At 38.9% G+C, this 21491-nt stretch overlaps 1 protein-coding gene across 1 annotated transcript in view; it reads right to left on the bottom strand.

Annotated features, from left to right (window-relative positions):
* The window catches only part of adgrb2 (adhesion G protein-coupled receptor B2), a 136695-nt gene that overhangs the window by 42523 nt on the left and 72681 nt on the right, over positions 1-21491 (bottom strand). The window contains exons 15-16 of the mRNA XM_068332855.1: positions 21228-21271; positions 7738-7864 (exon numbers count right to left, since the gene is read on the bottom strand). Coding sequence (XP_068188956.1) covers positions 7738-7864; positions 21228-21271 — 171 coding nt within the window. The remainder of the gene's footprint in view (positions 1-7737; positions 7865-21227; positions 21272-21491) is intronic.

Here is a 21491-nt window from a genome sequence, read left to right as displayed (position 1 = left end):
ACTTATCTCCTAACACTGACACTCCTCCTCCTGTCACTCCTACCTATCCTTCTACCTGCCCACCTTTTCTCTGTCTGCCTCCCATTATTGTTCCTTCAGCCCTGATTCATTCTTCAGAAATGTCTCTCTCTCTCTCTCTTTTTATTATCTGACTCCTTGTCCAGTACCTCTTACAAATCAACCATTTTTTTTCTTTCTCTGGTGCAAGGAATTCAAGATTCATTGTGTATATACATGTATATATTCTACCTATGTGGTGCTTTTGTCCCATGTTATAGTCACATATGGATTATGAAAATGCAATTTCTAGTAAAAGTTCCTAAACAACAAAAACTGCAAGCATATTTTGGAAAAAGGTAATGTCATATGCAACTCTGACAGGATATTTTGTAATTGGTCAAATACAACTAATGCTAGACATGCTAGCTACTCTATATGCACAGCAGTTCTATGAACCAAAAAGATGCAACATATCACAATTCGGTAAAAAAAACAAAAACCTCCAGGCATGATACATTCATTACATTAGCATATTAGGATAATTTGATAATCTTCCAAGACAAAATAAAAAAAACCATACAAACAAAACTTAACACTGACGGAATACTATTGCCATAACAATGATTTGTTTTTCATACACAGAGCATGTTTGTATTTTAGTAATCAAAGCTCTAAAAACCACCATGCTACCTGTTCAGTACTGGCAGGCAGAGAAAATTAGCAGGCAAAATAGCTCATGAGAGGTAGGAATTTTCATAAGGAGTTTGTGAAGACTAAAAAACAAAACAAGGCTGAAAATTGGATATGCATGTGCCGGTGATACAACTGGAAATGAAAGATAATGTTGCTTATTATCAGCCAGATTGGGGTTAGAATGCAAAAACAAAAACAAAAACAAAAACAAAACCGAAAGAAAATGATGCCATCATCAAACTTGACCTCTCTTTTCTGTTGTGTCTGCATAAGGTTACCGAGAAACAACGTTTTCAGAATAAGTTACATTAATTTTAAAGTCAACACAACATGGAAGGGGGCGGCACGGTGGCGCAGTGGTTAGCGCTGCTGCCTCACAACACGGCGGACCCGGGTTCGAGTCCCGCTCTGTGCGGAGTTCGCATGCTCTCCCCGTGTCTGCGTGGGTTCTCTCCGGGTTCTCCGGCTTCCTCCCGCCTCCAAAAGCATGCGCTTCAGGTTGATTGGCCGGTCCCAAATTGACCATAGGAGTGAGTGTGTGAGTGAATGCTTTGTTTGTTTCTATGTGGCTCCGCGGTGCACTGGCGTCGTGCCCGGAGTGTCCCCCGCCTCACGCCCTGAGACTGCCAGGATAGGCACTGGCTACCCCGCGACCTGCGTTAGCAGATTAAGCGGGTTGGAAAATGACTGACTGAATGACTGACAACATGGAAGGGGCGGTGGCGCAGTGGTTAGCGCTGCCGCCTCACAACATGGCGGACCCAGGTTCAAGTCCCGCTCTGTGCGGAGTTCGCATGCTCTCCCCGTGTCTGCGTGGGTTCTTTCCTGGTTCTCTGGCTTCCTCCCACCTCCAAAAGCATGCGCTTCAGGTTGATTGGCTGTTCCAAATTGCCCGTAGGAATGAGTGTGTGTGTATGCATGGTTGTATGTCTTTGTGTGTGGCTCTGCGGTGCACTGGCGTCGTGCCCAGAGTGTCCCCCCCCTCACGCCCTGCCGAGGTAGGCTCCGGCCCCCCGTGACCCGCTGCGGCAGATATAGCGGTGGTAATCTGAAGATGACTGACTGACAAGGAAAATGACATTTTTCTCTCGAAAAATGATCATATTACCAATCAATATGAGTCAATGAGGCCTACAGGCCAGAAATTACAAATAGAACCTCAGGACTTACAATGTTCACGTGATATTGAGCTGATAGAAAGATCAAGCACATAACACATTACAATCACCTGCAATGTAGTGGAAAACAAGATAAGAAGAAGCACAATGGGTGGGTTGTTAGAAGTGACAATAAATAAGCATCAAGGCTGACCACTTCAACAATCAATAATAATAAAAATAATAATTACTTTCTCCAAATGCGGTAAAATCAGTTAACTTGGTATTTACGAGTCTAAATAATACACTCAGCAGTAATATTTTAGGTTATATTTTTAGGTACCTTTGAGTTACCAATAGCAGCAAAGCAATAGACCAAATTACAGTAATTTAAGTAGAGCCAATCATATGAGAGTGACCAGGCTGAAAAATTTTAAAATAACCTCTGGAAAACCCTTAACAGAATCAGAAACCACTTATAATGTTTTTATGAGGTAATGATTCACTTAGATACGACACATGTAAATGGTGACTGAAGGCCATATATTCATCCATGCTGACTGATTTACGATGTAAGGTGACATTTGAACCATTGACTTGTGAATTGATCATGAATCTAATAGTAGCTCTTGATGCAAATACTACTTTGGAATGTTTACAAAATGCATTGTCAACACAACTAACTTCAGTTACTGACCATTTAGTAATCACACAGTGGTGGAAACATTGCAATGGTTGGTTGTTACAAACCATCCCATTTTACACATTCACATGCACTGGCTGTGAGAATTTTCTTAATTTCATACTCAAAATGATTGCATTGCAACTGTGCCTATAAACAGACATTGGATGTTAAACAGTCAGAATTAGCATAGCAAAATGGCTTGGCTAGAAACAGCAGAGCAGTATTCTCAGTTGTCACCCCCGACATGCCAGTTGGGTCCTCCCACTTCTGTCTATGAATGCACAGGTTGTCTTCATCAAGACAGTATAGGGGGAAGTGTGGCAGCTGGCTGATACAGTGGATTGATTCCTGGCCCCAGCATTTCCTCTCACAGAATACTTTTCTCCCTAATATTCCCAAATGTATACCATAGTACCTCCGGCAGTAAGATTCATCTCTAGATCTTGTTCTGTCTCTGATCCTGGGTCAAATCCTTCTGTACTCTCCTCTTACTAAACTGTGGCCTCTAGCTATATGTTGCAAGAATTAAAGAATTAATTACCTCAAAAAGTTCATGACTTGATATGAATGGCATTTCAAGTTATAAATCAATGACCAGGCCACCACCTGAGGATGTTTATATTCTGAAGAAACAGTGATGTTGTAGTCTTTGTATTAGGTTATGATGGTCACAAATTTGAAATGCAACACAAAGATTTAGCAAAACAACAACAGCAGCCGTGTCTGGGGCAAGTCAAAGGTAATTTCCAACTTTAACTACAACTGACTCTGTGTTTGGAAGATCTCTACAACTTGAGGTCGTCCTCAAACAGACTTTTTTTTAAATTTTTATTGTGACAGAAACTAGTATTGTAGGTCTCTGGTGAAAACCTCTGGATGAAGAGTAGATGAATTTAATAGAGATCAACTTACTTCAGAGAAAATACCTTTAAGCAGCCTTCCTTTGTTATTAAGTTGGACGTGTGGTACTTTTTTGCATGCAAAACAACACTACAAACAATGCAACTAAGAGAATTGGCTGTAGAACCAAGAAAGCTTTTGGTTTAAGAATGAAATATCGAAAGTTGGATATGTTATCCCTTTTCATCACTGCCTGGTGCCTTGGAGGCTTACAGACATTAGAGAAATCATATAAGAATATGAAAGAGGAGAAAGGTGGCATGGCTGGAGGTTGCATTTCTGAAGTAGAATGGGACTGTAAAAGGTTTTGGAAACTCTGCTCCAAAGTAGCAACCTCTGCTTTGTTCCTGATATAGAAGGTTTCTGTAGAGACATACAGACACACACAGACACACAGAAAACACACAGACACACACAGACACACAGACACACACACACGCACGCACGCATGCACGCACGCACGCACGCACGCACACACACACACACACACAGGTATACTGACACATAGGCATGGACATCTCAAACAGGATTAACTGGCTATCCCTTGCTGCACTGTAAACGGCCTGTAATGGCAGCACTCCTTCTAAATCCCCCCATCTTCCTCTCTCCTCTTCCCTCCCTCCCTTCCTTTTCTATTAAACATGGAGGTTAATCCTCAGCCTCCCTTGTCCCTAGCGCCGTGGCCCAGGATAAGCTGTCAGAGCTGGGCGGCTGATACTTAGCTCTGCTCCAACAGTCACACAGCCTGGACACAGCAGAGAAACATGTGCTTGAGTGTGTACATGTGCATTGTTGTGCACATAGAGTCATGTCTGTAGTGTTCATGCTTATTTGTGTGCAGTTGTTTTAATGTGCAAACATCCATGTCTATGTTTGCATGTGTGGGTGTGACCGGGATTTTTGAGTCGTGCCAAATTCAATCTGCTCTCCCGCCTCTTCTGTACAATCCAATCTCCACTGGAATTAAAAAAAAAAAAAACTCACTTTGGAGGGCCCTGAAGCAACAAAATGCACTCAGGACTGGACAGAACAGTTCCTGACTGAGAGCTATTGACACAAACACATGGACACATAATTTCTGGTTCTCGGCACTGGATTTAATGGTTGTACCAGGAAGAGAGGGATGAATGCTAGTGACTAACACACTTTTCACAAAGGCCAAAAACATCAGTGCACATCCCCTCCTAATTCTCTTTCACTCAGCTGACTGGCTAGATGAGGTAACGGAAAAATCAATACAGTTCAGGTGGAAGATTAGCCACTGTGTATTTTCATATACAGTAGTGGGAATTAATGTTCACAATCAGGCTTTGAAGGGCAATATGTACAGCCACTTAAGAGCCATCACCTTCTTTTGAACCTCTTTACAAAGCAAAATGCGGTAGAGGACACCAAGAGAGGAAGATTGCAGAATTGTTTCCTCCCAGCCCAGAGAAAGTACTTCCTGAATCACAATAGTGTAATAGTAATGCTGAGCTCACATGCTTTTACATTGCTTTGCTTAACATATAATACGTTTTCAAATCACTGAAATGTCATTGTTTTCAACACTTAACAGACAAGGAAGACTAACATCATATTTTCAGTCTGTTGACCCTGCAAATGATAAAGTTAAGATCGAAATACTTGGCCAAACAAATCAGTCAAAGAAATCAGCCAAACAAAGTGATGAGGGGTAATGAGATATAACCAAATTCATGATGCTTTCAATCTTCTAAAATGATCGATGATGAGTCCACAAGGACTAGTAGCATTGGAGAATGTTAATTAACTTTCATTTACAGATGGTATTTTAGGAGTTTGCTTGTTGAAAGTCTTTGCGAAAGAGAAAGTCACTACAACCCAACTGGTGCAAGTATAACAAGGGTAAATTAGGAAGTGCCAAATATCTGTCTTTAAGTCCCCCTTTCATGACATTATTTGTGACTATAAGGCTAAACTTATACAAAGAGTGAACACTTTTGAGTGCCAATTGAATACTCTGACCTTGACCTCCATGCTTATGATGTTCATGCAAATATCTGAAAAAAACAGCAACAACAAAAAAAAACCCCTGACTTTTGGAGACACAGATGCCATGCAGCTGAAGTTTTGGAGGAGAGATCTGTAGACAGCCTGAAGCTTACAGAGGAATAAAGGCCTAGAATCCCCACATTATCCTCTGGGTCTAATACAGACATTTTTAACCACAGAAGTAATATAGAGTTAACTTTTGAAGTTGAATTTTCCTTCACTTATGTTTCTTAACAAATGCTAAAAAATCTTAACTCTACAAGCATTTATCTAACCCATGTCTCAAAACAAAGGCAATTAGAGGTAACTAAATAATAAGCTTGGGTCCACAGATTAACATGCAGTTAACATTGAAGTCCACATCAAGAGATCCATTAGTACGATTAAACCAATGGAAGCTCTGGTTGTGGACAAGTCTGCACAAGTGTTGCTTTATCACAAATTGGAGAGATATGATCACATGCAGCAGTTACGATGTTTGCATGTGTGCTTGGAGTAAGGGTGTAAATGGATAATGTGCAAAGATACCAATGTCTTTATTTCACTCTAATTACAGAAGTTGCTTAAGGTTCAAACTTAACAATTACCATGACCTTCATTTTCCCCTTACTACCTGTTAATAATGGAATTGTTTAGCTTTCAATTGGCTCATAAAATGATGTTTCACTATTATTCATCCTTTCCCTACATGCTTGAAATGTCTTGCTGGCATAAACACCATTTCCAATTCATTCAAGTGGGACATTCCCCATTGTAAAGTCTAATAAAAGACGTGCAGATGCATGACTCTTACAAATGTCACATTGGAAGAATGTTTGACTCTGAAAAGGCTACACAGGAACAGCTGTCCACATGAGCCCATGTCTCTATCTTAGCAACACTGGTAATTATTGTTACTTAGTGCAGAAAACATCTCGTACCCATTACTCACTCTTTAGTTCTGCCTGCCAGATGAGACCAGTCTGCTCTTTCTGTTTGGTTGAACATTTCCTTCCCAAAATTGTCTATTTGTCAAATTTGCTTTTCATCATTTTCCATCTGAATGACACCTAGAGTTACCTTTCATTGCTTTCTACAGCTCTGCTTTGCTTCCTCCATTTTGTAATCTTGATCATCAAGCAAGAATGTCTTTCTGAATCAGAGAAAGGTACCAGAGCCTGCTCCTGAACCAGAGAAAGCACCAGAACCTGAGGCTGTAACTGATCCCATTCCTGAACCCAAATGTATTCCAGAGTCTGAACCTGAGCCTGAAACCAATTCTATTCCAGTGTCTTTACCTGAGCCCAAACCTGAATCTGTGTCAGAGTCAGTAATGAAACGGAACCACAATATGTTCCAGAACCTAAACCCAATTCTGAAATTGAATCTGTTCCAGAGCCTGGTCCTGTCCTGTCAACCTCAAGACTGTATCTCTGGGAGGGGAGAATTATGATGATTAAATCTATGAATGTGTACTTTTACTCATGTGTACTGCATTTGAGTTCTAGCCACATCCATGACAGCTACAAGCCTAGAGATTTCTGCAAATGAATAATGTTTCATGTGTCAGAGTGTTGGCACAATTCTATGCCATGTGCATTTTTAGTCTCCATTGTGTGGCCGTGGCAACAAAAGAAAAAAACAAAAAAACGAAACACACACACACACGTATGTCCTACCTTAGGGTCTGGGCCTCTGAAAAGGTCTGACCCCAGAACTCACCGTGGAATGTTTGGACAAATCAATAACAGGTTTAATAAAAGACGATTGGATTCAAAATGGGATGGCACCAATGATGCCTTATCTGTTGGATGAAGAGTGAGGCTGTTGACCTATCTGTTTGGTTTGTGAATGTTCATTAGTGTAGTGCAGGGGAATGGGTAAAAAGTAACTGGGTAATGCCTTAAACTTCTAAAGAGCCATGTCTAATTACATAAAACATGCAATTACATGTTAAATGATAAATTACACAAACAAGTCTTTCTTCTGACACCTTTTGTCTCATCACAGGAGGTAGCTCGCTATACGTAATCCTTGCTAGATTTAGCTGAACAATGTTCCATTAATCAACACGTAATCAAACAAAGACACATTGAAGACATTTCTGTCCCATAACAACGGAGAAGCTCGACACAGTCCGCAGCAATTGCCTTTTCTCAGTGATGCATGGAAATATGTCTTTTGCAAGACTAACATTATGCAGCTTCATCTTGACATATATATAACAAAATATACAACGACCATCCAGCTTTTTTGTATTTTACAGTAACATTTAACAGACCAAGTTGGCATCTAGAGAAAATTCTAAATAGTCTATCAGCTACTGACCTGGCCCAAAGGAGTACATCAGGCTGTACATAAAACACTCACCGAGTCTTTAGCTTGCTGCGCTAACACGGCGTAGGTGGATATCTTGCTGCACAGGCATTTGGTGTGGACAGTTGTTGACGCAAGCGTTTGGCAGCCTTCTGTGCCCCAGTTTTCTGCGCCAGCTTCCCTGAAGGTGGGAGAAAAACACATGGGACATAAGCAGAAAGTATGTGAAAAATACACACCTAAAAAAACAGTCACATGAATTAATGCATCTATAGGAATTTCAAAATCTAATTAAAGGGGTTCAGAGCATTTCAGAGACATTTTCTTCAGCATTAAGTTCACCAAGTTCATCCACTCTGAATGTTTAGTATGCATGATCCACTTTCATATGCACTGACTCTTTTCTCTAGCTGACATTGGGCAAAAATGTCACCTTACTTGTTCTCACAACGTTTCAGTTCCCATCTTTGACCTGATTTTTTTTTTTCTTTCTGATGTTCCATCTATCATGTTGGGAGATAGCCTGCAAGACCTGAGGCCTTGAGGACAAAAAACCCCCCGATTATATCAACTAGTAGTTAAAAAAGACTGGTGCAGATTAAGCGGTGGATGAGATTTTTTGGAAATAAATCAGAATCAGTTTTAATTGCCATCGTTTGTTAAAAAAACATACAAGGAATTTGTTTTCGGCAGGTGGTGTCTCAAACTGTACATTCATACATTAAATTCAGCTATGCTAAATACTATAAATAACTATACTAAATACAAAACACAAGACGCGAAACGCAGTAGGTGGGGGGGAGGGGCACAATGTACAAGTGCTGAGTGCATGTGTAGACATGTGTAAACCCAATGGTCAATTGGTTTGTAATGAGCCATACAATGACATTATGGGGAAGATTAGTGGAAGCTAGACTAAGGGCAGAAGTGAGCATTTTGATCAGCAGTATGGTTTCATGCCAAAAAAGAGTACTGCAGATGCAGTATTTGCTTGAGGATGTTGATAGAGAAGTACAGAGAAGGCCAGAGGGAACTGCATTGTGTTTTTGGAGATCTGGAGAAAGCTTATGACAGGGTGCCCAGAGAGGAACTGTGGTATTGTATGAGGAAGTCTGGAGTGGCACAGAAGTATGTTAAAACGGTGCAGGACATGTATGAGAATTGTAAGACAGTGGTGAGGTGTGCTGCAGGTGTGACAGAGGAGTTCAAGGTGGAGGTGGGACTGCATCAGGGATCAGCTCTGAGCCCCTTCTTGTTCTCTATGGTGATGGACAGGCTGACAGATGAGGTTAGACAGGAATCTCCATGGACTATGATGTTTGCAGATGACATTGTGATCTGCAGTGAGAGCAGGGAACAGGTGGAGGAGAAGCTAGAGAGGTGGAGGTTTGTCCTGGAAAGGAGAGGAATGAAGGTTAGCCGCAGTAAAACAGAATACATGTGTGTGAAAGAGAGGGACCCAAGTGGAAGAGTGAGATTACAGGGAGAAGAGATCAAGAAGGTGGAGGATTTGAAGTACTTAGGGTCAACAGTCCAGAGCAATGGAGAGTGTGGAAAAGAGGTGAAGAAGCTTGTACAAGCAGGATGGAACGGGTGGAGGAAAGTGTCAGGTGTGATGCGTGATAGAAGAGTTTCGGCTAAAATGAAATGAAAGGTGTACAAAACTGTGGTGAGACCAGCGATGTTGTTTGGTCTAGAGACAGTGTCACTGAGGAAAAGACAGGAGACAGAGCTGGAGGTAGCAGAGATGAAGATGCTGAGGTTCTCTCTGGGAGTGACCAGGAAGGATAGGATCAGGAATGAGTACATCAGAGGGACAGCACATGTTAGAGGTTTTGGAGATAAAGTCAGAGAGGCCAGACTGAGATGGTTTGGACATGTCCAGAGGAGAGATAGTGAATATATTGGTAGAAGGATGCTGAGTTTTGAACTGCCAGGCAGGAGACCTAGAGGAAGACCAAAGAGGAGGTTTATAGATGTAGTGAAAGAGGACATAAAGGCAGTTGGTGTGAGAGAAGAGGATGCAGAAGACGGTTAGATGGTGGCAATTGACCCCTGAAGGGAAAAGCCGAAAGGAAAAGAAAAAGAAAAAGAAATGGTCAATTGGCTTGTCACACGACAATAGAGGTAAGATCTTGTGCCCAAACTAGAGTTCGGACCCAATCCAACCTGAAATTCAGGTCGGGTCGGCCTCAGAAAGTCAACAATTACTTTCGGGTCGGGTCGGGCTTTAACACTGTCGGGCTAGATTTTTTTTGGACTCAGGTTCGGGCTTAAGATCCAGCCCGAACTTTTTAAATAAATATGTATTTATATATTATGTATCTCAAACGATCTATGGGTATTAAATTAAGGAATACCCTTATAAAATCAATAATTTAGGTAAAACAGAGACGGCTCTGTATGAGAAACATTCATCTACAAGACCTGCTCAGTGCCCTCCATGTGTCAGCTGTATTTTCTCCTGTCACTTTACCTTTCCATCAGAAGATCCAGATGGCAGACCTTGTCATTCTCCAGTAATTGAAGATTTAATTTACTCTGGAATCCTGATATTTTCTTTCATTTTTTTTTTGTCATAAGCAAAATACGGATCATAATTAGAAATGTAATCATTCACTTGAAAGAATGGTGTTCACTATAATTTCGATGCTAATACTTTAGAGAAGGATTTAATTATTATAAGCTAAAAGCAAAAAGTATCATCAAACTTTGATGGAAGGGAAATGTAATAAAAGCTATCATACCAATCTCTACAGAAGATTTGCATGTAATGAATTTATTAATACCCATGAAATACAACAGTTACATTTTAGTTGTTAGCTTCTGAAGATACCTTTCCAACAACTAGACAATACCCTACATATAGAGGGCTCAATTGAATTAAAACCTGAAATTGTACTGGGTTGGTTTCACTTATATTTTATGTATGATCACCTATTTAACTTTGAATTATTTTGCATAACCATGTACAAAATAGTATTACATTGAGTGTCACATCAATGACTTAGACTGCATTATTTTGTACTTGTAAAACAGTACTTGCTCTGGGAGTTTGTTTCAGTTCAGTACTTGCAGAAGCCACCATTTAAATGGAATGTCAGACCCAATTTAGCACATTAACTATTAGTCAAAATTCAGGTAATGCACATGAGTATATATGGAAATCAAATTAAGAAATGTATTGAATTTTTCTGGATTTTGAATCATGAAATAAAAAAAGCAGTCATTTTGGGGTTCATTCTATTGTCAAACAAAGTAGCAAAGGAACTAATAAAAAGTAACAACCAAAGACCAATGGCAACATGTTAAGCCCACATAGTATATGGCCCAGGGCTAAATGTACTCCTGCTGTGACATGCCATTCAAAACGAAATGACAGGAACATATCAACATTGATGTTCAAAAGATATGTGAAACACACACACACACACACACACACACACACACACACACACACACACACACACACACACACACACACATACACACACACACACACACACACACACACACACACACACACATAGACACACACACACACAATGTCTCTCTCACACAGACACACAATTCATAATGTCTGTAATGAGATGTGAAAGCAATTCCCTGATGATCATCATCTGCACACTTCAAAGTCTCAGGATCGGAAAACAAGTCACAGCAATGAAGCCATGAGACATCTTGTCAGGTAGCAACATGGCGCACGGTTCATTTGTTTCAGTATATGTGTGTACGGAAATTGGAATCCAGGGAAAACAATAGCAACAGTGGACTTACTCTCTCTTAAGAGAAAATCCTCCAAAGTGTGCACAATGTAAGAGGTAATTTTTGGGTTACATTTGCATTTCACATTACAAAAAGAAAGTCATATTCTAACTCCACGAAGCTGAGAACGATTCATCTAATGATACATGAATTCATGAATTGAAAACACACAAATTGTCACTGTGAGCTCTCTAGAGATATCAGGTAAAGTAGTCTCAAATTGCTTCACTCTCATAAGGAAAACATAGCCATATGGGCTCTGACTACACATGCATTGATGATTGTATATTAAATGGGCATATAACAGGAAATGCGGCACACTGATTTATGTGTAACTTGTAATGAGGCAGTTGTACATGTGGAAGTATGCCATTTGTTTACACTAATGCTTCACCTACAAAGATATATTCACGAGAAAAACTTCGGATGAAAGAGAAAGTTGAAACTGCTATGGGCTTAACTCTGACACACTTGCCTGAATTCACATCATCAGAGAGCTCTTTGTTTTGGTTGCAGAATATTGAGTTTCACTAATTGATGACCTTCATTTATTTTAGCTGAATTTTATTGTTTGACCTTGACTCCCAACAAAGACCACTGACTTCATCTATAAATGTAGTATTTGAAATGTCTGACTTCATACTCATAGATCATATTGTAGATACAAACAATTGAAAACCCCTCCTGTGAATGTTTCATAAAAAATAAAAAAAAATCAGAGAATCTTGAAAGATAGATTCACGATGAAACCCTGAATAAAGAAATATTCCTAGCAATTCACTGGTCAACAAATATCAATCCAGACCAAACTGGTGGACAATCAAATGAAATTGCTGTTGCTAAAGTTACACACAAAAGTCACAGCAGTAGGGTATTGTTTCTTGACACCGATCAATACAGTAACTCATTACATCAATTTTACTTTCTAATTAACATTAGAATGATGTTGGAGCTTTTTAGAAAAAAAATCTGAAAAATGCTTTCAAACAAGATAAATTGACCTTTCATATCTTCTGAGAATAAACTGGCAACAGCCCTTGACTGAAAAGGTCACTGCTATGAAAGCCATTTGCATCTTGTTGAACATGTGCTGAACTCAAAACTGAATATTTTGAAGCAGTTTTCTGTCATCAACTCCTCAAAATCACACAAAGATATACAGTACATGGTGAAGTGTTGTCAACATTTCTAATCGATAAAAATATAGAGCTTAAAATAACAATTACAATTAAAATATGTCTAAGTTAAGCCTTATCCAGACACATGTGAACTGTCTTGCATGGGGAAATGTCTTACAAAGTTGCCATTGATCATTTAATTTATCATTATCATGTAATTTTAGCAGCTGGCAAAAACATTGTCAGAACTGACTTATGAGATGACTAGCCCCAAAATATGTTATAATCATCAAATATCATCCTGTGTATCATCCAATGTTGTGTATCTCATCACTGATTTTAGTCAAACTATGCAATCAAATGTGTGTCATACGCCCTGACAAGCAACGTGATTAAACAGGAGGAAAAACAAAAAATGCAAACATTGTCAGAATAAACAGCGATAACTGCAAAGATATGAAGACACCAATAAAGGATGACATAGATATACCCTCAAAGTTGCAAATCAAAAGCATGTACAGTTTTATCCTCATACAGAAAAAAATGTTCAAGTCAAATTGTCAACTATTTTATGGATGGCAGGGATTTAATGTTAAGTATAACAGAGGATTAGTATTCAGAAAATATCAAGTCATTGACTCAATAGCTTAAAATGCAATGTTTGAGGAGATAATTTTGAGTATAGGTATAGCACAAATTATTCAGTCATTCGCATTTCAAACAAATGACTGATGGGTCATGGAAGGACTAGTGTGATGAGTGAATTTTTCGAGTTACTGAGGTAAGCCTCAAGTGGACACATTCACTCATGTTTATGAACATGAAAGAGGTTGCAATAATAAAGTTCATGTTTTATTACTTTTATTATGTTTTTTTATTTAGTTTTATTATTTATTGTTTTGATACACAGATTCTTTTTTCCCTCTGTATTTAATCCACAGTGCACCATCTCTACCTAAGGCAAGCTTGTTGTCATAACTACAGCCCTCTAGTTTATGCCCTATTGTAAACCAGTTCATTCTTTCTGCTAGTCTAGTGGCTGCAGGGACTACGTTTTTCACAGAAGATATTTTGACATGTCACAGTTACAGGCACAGGTGTAAATGATGGCCGACTTCTATTTTAGCTGCAGGTTCCTGGTATTTCAGTTACTGGCTCCTGTCATGATTTAAACTGAAATAATGCTTTCCACATCTGGTGGTTTCCATGCCCCTCCAATTTTAATCCTGTGGACTTGTATCAAAAATGCACTATTCTACAAAAAGCTTAACTTATAATACAATGCCAGTTACACAGGTCTGCATCTGTTTGTTTGTTGTTGTTTTTTTAAATCAGTATATTAAGACAGCAAGGTTCAGTATAAAAAAGTTAGGAATGAGCCTGAATGAGCTATGAATGCACTGCCTCTTGTGATCCAATGAGAAGCAGGAGAGGCCAAAAGGACAGAACAAAAGTGTTTAAAATTATGTCACAATGATGACATTGCTGCTTTAACTTGTACAGTATATAATTTTTAATATGTTGTTCTTCTTTGCATTTTCTTCTTCCCAATGAAAATACATTAACCATTTTATTGTTTTGTCAATGATTTATAGCATGTGTGTGTGTAGTTAAAATTGCCATGAGTCAAAATGTCTTGCCTTGTTATAATTAACTTGTAATCATATTTTTTTCACTACATATAAAATATCTTTTTTTTTTAATTTGAAAGAAAGGCAATCTATTTGTAAAAATGTCACAAGTACATTTCCTTTTCAGTTGTAGGTACAACCAGATGCAAACATATTCAATTTGATAATACATGAATCAATCAACCACACATTCAACAGAGGGATTAAATGACTTTACATTTCACTACAGCTATAAACTAGTTATGATGTTTATGTCTGAGACTGTACAGACTGATTGAAATTATTTGTGGTAAACATTATGTTTAGATGTGACTACCAATTGTTGTGGAATAGTTAAAAAACGTAAATATTAGCAAATGTTTTTTTTTAATCCATAGGATAGCAAACAGAAGTCTCCCAACATTACAAGAGGATTCTCTTTTAAATAAAAACTGTAATAACAAAATTATTGATCCCACCTGTTGTTCTTTTGCTTCAGGCATTGCGTGTTTGTCACAGAAAGCCGCACCCCCCATTTCCCTGCCATTGTGTGAGGAAGGTGCGCTGTCATTGACCTCTATGGCCCAATCTGATCTCTGACATGGGCATGAGCTAATTTATAAGCTTCTTTCCCAGGATTATCATTCTTCCCGGTGTGCAAACAAGTCAGCAAACAGGAAGAGAAGAGATATATAGGATCACACTACAGCCACAAAAAGGTTGTTGCTGAGAATGCCTGTATTCCTTGTATCATTGTTCTAAGGAATGTAACTAAAGCAGGAAAATGATTATTGGTCCTGAATTTATTTTAGATGAAGTTAGATCTCAAGAAACTGTAAAAGGAATGCCTGAAAATTATGTATTTATCTTTATTTAACCTAATCTGCAGCTCAGAATCTTATAAAGTACAAATAAAATGCACTTCCCGCAGTGCACTGGTGTTGTGACTGGAGTGTCCCCTGCCTCACGCCCTGAGTCAGCTGGGATAGGCTACAGCATCCCGCGGCAGAGGATGAAGCGTGTATAGAATATGAATGAACGAATGAACGAAATGCACTTCTTGCCTATATCAAGCAGCTGAAAAATAAATATGAAGTCAACAAGGTAAGTAAAAGAAAAATTATACACTTTGACATCCTTGAATATAAGCCTTGTGAGACCCTTTTTTTCAATCACAAAAAAGTAAATACAATAGTTTCACCCAGAAACTGGTACATGTTACTTACCCAGAGGATGTCAAATTTTACAGGTGTAGCATTGGGGGCAGCAATGTATTCCAGCTATGAGCACAGGGTAATTTGTGTTTCTCTCTGCAAAAAGCTACATAATCTTTGGCTTGACCAAAATAAAGGAGCAGTTGTGAAGGCCACACAAAAGGATATAGTGGCCCATTCTGCATCGACTGGTCACATGATTGGGCAACCAATAAAATATTAATTAACAAAAACTCCTCAGAATAAACAGTCCTGATCCAATTTACATAACTAAATCACTTTAATTAAAAGCACGGACATTTAACAAGTCAGAATAATCAAAAGTACCCTAGAAGTGACTGTTCCCAAAACAACGACAGCATGATATCTCAAGACTCAAAACTACCAAGTAACGTGATCTTCAAGGACTGGTGGGATCGCTGAGGAAATCAGCAAAGAGCCTGTCCGTGCTTGTAAAGCCCAATGGAGGTAGAGCCCATCTAAGCCTTACAGGCCAACTTCTTGCCACGCCAACTCGCTGTTTGACACAGAGTCTTGATCCCCTCTGTTCTGTCAGATGGAAAAGTGGAGCAAGCCCTATCAAACCTCCATCCCCTCCTCCCTGGGCTGAACTGTTAAGCATGTGAGAGAGAGAGAGAGAGAGAGAGAGAGAGAGAGAGAGAGAGAGAGAGAGAGAGAGAGAGAGAGAGAGAGAGAGAGAGAGAGAGAGAGAGAGAGAGAGAGAGAGTGTGTGTGTGTGTGTGTGTGTGTGTGTGTGTGTGTGTGTGTGTGTGTGTGTGTGTGTGTGTGTGTGTGTGAGTGTGTGTGTATGGCTGCATGTGTTTCCAGCATACACCATCCCCCCACACCCAATTTGTACTTGCACATATCTAAGGAAATAGAGACGCGAAAGTAAACATTTCCAAATTTGGTGAATGAATGATGTGAGGCAGTTCAAAGTTATCGGTGAAATAAAAGAAAAAAAACAGCTTAATGGTCACTTCTAGAAGTCAGAAGCTATCTGCAAACTGTTTTACAGTGCATAATAAAATACATTGCTTGTAATATATCAATAATAGACAAATGATCTGCACGGTATTACTATGTGCATATGTGAGCAAACAGAGGGTTGATTAAAAAGCAACAATTGCAATTCCTCCATGAATAAAACTGTCATCAAATCTTGTTGTCTTTGAGTTGCACAATATACAGCAGTGCAAAGGGCCAGCATGAGGTTGACAGGCTCTGTCACGAGGCTACTGCAAATGTCAAAATGTACTACTTAGAGTTTCGAGCAGCACCGATTCCAAATAGGAAAATGTTGTATAAATGATTTGATACAAAGGGGATGTAATTTCCTTCAAGCAATGTCAAGGAAATCTAAATCAATTAAGTTAAATCTAAATTTTCTATTTTGGTTGAAGACTAAGTTTCAGAATAAAACTCAGGTGGATGATAATTAATTGATAAATCGATTAATTAAACATGATTTGCTATTCTGATATATTCATTCATTTATATACAGTACTTTGTTCTTTGCACATGGAATTTAAATGGGCAATAGATTGGTCATGAGAATGGAAAAAAGAAGAAGATATTTTACACTTGGCTCTGCTATGCCTTTTTGTAAGACCAATGTAATTACATTTTGGACAGATTTTGTCCAGATAGTTTATGGCAGAGTACAGAATATGCCTGGCATTTTTTGCTTCATTTAAAGTTGAGATATAACTTTGCCAAAAAGCTGATAGCAGAACAAGATCAGTCTGAGCTCAAAGCAAGCTTCCATCTACCATGTCAGATTGAGGATGTTAGAGTGACTTGTGTTGCACACCAAGCCATTATTACTCTGCTGCTGTGATGGGTGGTGGGGGAAGTGCAGGGGGCTGCAGCCTTTAAACACTGATCCCTGATCAAGATGAAGACCACTGGGTATTAGAAATGGGATTAAGTGACCTGCTACCCTTCAAAAGCTTACTGTCATTCATCCGTCTAAAGTGTATATTACATTTATCTCTACTGGGTCATATTTTTAAGCACATTTTAAAATGAGATTGCTCAGTTTTCTGTGTATAATTTACAGCTATTTCACTGTTTTCATTTGTGTCAATAGGTTGCTTTTATGTTTATTAAAAAATAAATATGAAAGGTAGGATTGATGCATAAATACATTTTTAAAGGTGCTTTTTCCAAATATGCAGTCAAAGAGGCTGTTTATTCTGATTGCAGAATCAGTATAGTGCAACTGTGAGTGACACAGATATAATCTAAAATATAGTAATTTCTAATTCACTTGAATGAAGCTAAGAGTTTCACTGCACAATGAATGGATGTATGTCAGTGGGGGTTTAGTCATATATCTGTACTGAGGCAGAGTCAGGGTCATAGAACAATGATGCCAGAGGCAAGGGCACCAACCACATAATGAAGAAAAAATGAAAATAGCCACCATCAACATAATAAAGGGAATATGTGTGGTAATAACCCATATTTAAGGTATAAAAATTGGAAAAAAAAGACAAACAGGATAAAAAAAAATTGAAATTTGAGCTGTTTCCTAACATTGCAAACTTGTCTTGAAGAAAAAGATAAAGGTATCAATTTGAGTCTGCTTGGAGGATTAATAAATATCGGTTCAGGAGACACAGTCATGGGAAAGGGAGCGATAGCAAACACGGCGATTTGGGCGGGCAGATGGTGCCAACATATGGGCCTTTTAGGGGCAAAATAAATAAATAAACTCTTGCACATAAATACTGAGATGAACTGTGAGTAGTACAACGTGTTGGCCAACTGAGCCAGCCGAGTGTGAGTGCAAGTGAACGACTGCCACCACTGATATAACTTTCAGATTTGTAAATAAACCACTGCTGAAAATGTGCACTGACAATTTTGATGAGGATGACAGTTGGCTTTGGAGATTTGAGCTTCTGTGTGGTTTGCTAATCTCTCAAATGTATGTACAAACATGACCCATCTACACATCATAACAATTAAGTGGTAATGATACACAAGCACATTTTTAAATGTGTGTGCATCTGTGGCATCACATGGAATCTCCATAACTAGCAATAGATGGAATTTTCTGTGTCTGAACTAAATATCTTTGTCTCCTGCTGATGCCTTCCTTCTTTATTACTTTCCATACACTCCCCACCTACTACTTGACTCCTACTTGAGCCTAAATCCTGTAGATCTGTTTGAAAGACAGCCACATTGATAGAGGTGATATCCTCCAGCAAACAGACAACAGCTTTGAACAACAAGTTCTTCGTCCAAGTCAAGATTACAGCATTGGTCTATGTACAGGTGCCTTTTTCCGTTCAGTAAGTGAAAAACCAGGAGCCTCCTTTCCGTTTTCCATACACTCATAATATAAAGGTGATTCAGTCCATATTTTGAAACCAACTTTGATTTTCACAACTGACACAGTTATGTGCGTTACACATCCTCACACGATCACCTAAGAGTGTCAGTGCAACCAAGTAGCATGTTATAATTATTTCATATTGTGTACACTGCACAAGCTGAAGCTGTAAACAAACCACAGAGATGAACAGTTCATACTTGGAAGATTAACAGAGCAGAAATATATATAAGATGAAAAAAAGTAGGCAAAACATTAATGTGGTGATTAATCTATAATATGAAAAACTGTCTTAAACATGCAGTATATGTTTAACTGTGTTTTTTTAGTGGGTTCACAATATCAAATGATGAATAATTTAAGACCAGATTCTTTTTTTTATAGGATATATCACATTTATATCACATTTACCACCTGTTGTGAGTTCACACATGAATACATTTGAGTGGCTATGTTGCATTATGCAGGAGTGCTCAGAAATATGAGCTAACACCCAGTAAATATTCCACACACTATGTTGAGTGTATTTGGTTGATAGACCTTCTCCTTCTCTTTTTGGTTTTTCCCTTCAGGGGTTGCCACAGCGAATCAGATGCCTCCATCTAACCTTGTCTTCTGCATCCTATTTACTTACACCAACTACCTTCATGTCCTCTTTCACTACATCCATAAACCTCCTCTTTGGTCTTCCTCTAGGTCTCCTGCCTGGCAGTTCAAAACTCAGTATCCTTCTACCAATATACAGTATTCACTACCTCTCCTCTAGACATGTCCAAACCATCTCAGTCTGGCCTCTCTGACTTTATTTCCAAAACCTCTAACATGTGCTGTCCCTACGATGTACTCATTCCTGATTCAATCCATCCTGGTCACTCCCAGAGAGAACCTCAGCATCTTCATCTCTGCTACCTCCAGCTCTGTCTCCTGTCTTTTCCTCAGTGAATTTGGTTGATATACATTGCTGCTTTATATTCTGTTTGGACCTTTTCCCACAATGTATTTGAATTAAATTTGGATTGCAGCTGTAATCTGCCAACTAGTTAATTGACTTTGCTGAGCATTGTTCCTCTCCTGCCTCGATAGAGAGGAATGGTTTGATAAGTTACAATGTCTTATCCTCTCTGTGCAAACCTGCACTCCCATTGTAAGGTTTGTTCACAGGGGAATGCTCCACTCGAACTTGGTAACACAATCTACACACCTCAATAGGGGAGCAAAGATGAGTAGAATTTTACGTCATCCATTTTATTGTCACGTCAGAAAAAAGGGCTTCTGTGACAGCGACAAGACAAATTCAGGTTTTATTTTTAAGGTAGTTGCTCTGCTGATGACTTGTCTGTATAAATACCTTTTAAAACAATAAAAGTCAATAAAACAAGGCTTTGTTTTGACATCCGGTGGCTCGGTGGCATAGTGGTTAACACTGTTACTTCATAGCAAAGTGGGTTCAAACACCAGCTTTTCCATCATGACCTATCTGTAGAGTTTGCATGTTCTCTCCATGTCTGCACGAGTTTTCTCGTTGAACTCCGGTTTTCCCCCATCATCAGGAAAAACCATGACCCCAAGGAACTTTAGGTTATGTTGGCCAGTAGTGGTAACGCACCCTCTGGATCAACTCTACATTTAACCTTGCAATCTCGTTGTACTCCTGTATGATGGCAATGAAGCTAATTCATCTTAATCAAACATTTAACAAAAAAACAGACCTGAGGCATTGATCTCAAAAATGCATTATCATCGTTTCCCAAACATCAGCCTAATCCTAAATCAATGAAGTGTTTTTTTGTTTTTTTCTCCAGTGCTAACAAAGTCACAACTTTATCAGTGAAGGGCTAGCTGATAAATGTTATCCAGGCATAAAAGACATTTATTCTGCATGAGTATAACTGTTTATCGTTTAGGATGAGCTGCACCTGTGCAGTTACACTACTGTGGGTAATAGATATGGGCCATTCAAAGGCAATGGCTGGCAGTGAAGTGCAATTAGACCATGACTTAGAAACAAACACTGGCTTAATGGTTCTGAACAAATTTGATTTTGGTATTGACAAAAAGAAGAATCACTATGTGGGTTAACGGTTACAACAGTGTGATTGATTGCACTGGTTTACATGTAATGGTTACGTAAGTTATGTAGTTCACTAGATCACCGAATGGCTAGTGAACTACATAACTTATGTCCAACAATATCAAGTTAGTGGTCCACATAGACAAGTGAGGGAGAACCCATGTGATGCAATGTGAGTGATGTGACTTAAATTCTTAGTAAAACAGAAAATAGTGTTGTTGTTTTTTTTCCTCATGACTAATCTAATTAACACCATGCAGAGTACTTCGTTAGATTGTTTTCCGTTCATTAATAAATATTAATATGCCTGGGGCACAAATACACACAAGTTAAACAACATATACACACAATGACAGATGCATGGCTGCACTGTACAAACTCACATGCACACGGGTGTCAAAATAACTTTTATTAACTTACGGGTTGCCATAGTCCCAGACGACACACTGAGGGTCCGATGTACCCTGGATGATAGGGAGGGAAGGAGAGAAGATAAGTTGTTACTGTCAGTTGAGAGAATGAGTGAGAGATAGAGATAGAGAGAAGACAGAATAGTTTGTTGCCAGTGGAGAAAGACTGATGGTGCAGGGGCGATAAAGAGGCAAACAGACAATGAAAGAGAAGGATTGAGACAGGGAGGGATGGAGAAACTGTCATTGTCAAAGAATAGCACGCTAAATAGAG

Source organism: Antennarius striatus, chromosome 14 (assembly GCF_040054535.1).
Source record: "Antennarius striatus isolate MH-2024 chromosome 14, ASM4005453v1, whole genome shotgun sequence".
In the NCBI taxonomy this organism is placed as follows: domain Eukaryota; kingdom Metazoa; phylum Chordata; class Actinopteri; order Lophiiformes; family Antennariidae; genus Antennarius; species Antennarius striatus.
Note: the sequence above shows the minus strand (reverse complement) of the source record. Positions and strands in the feature narration are given on the sequence as shown.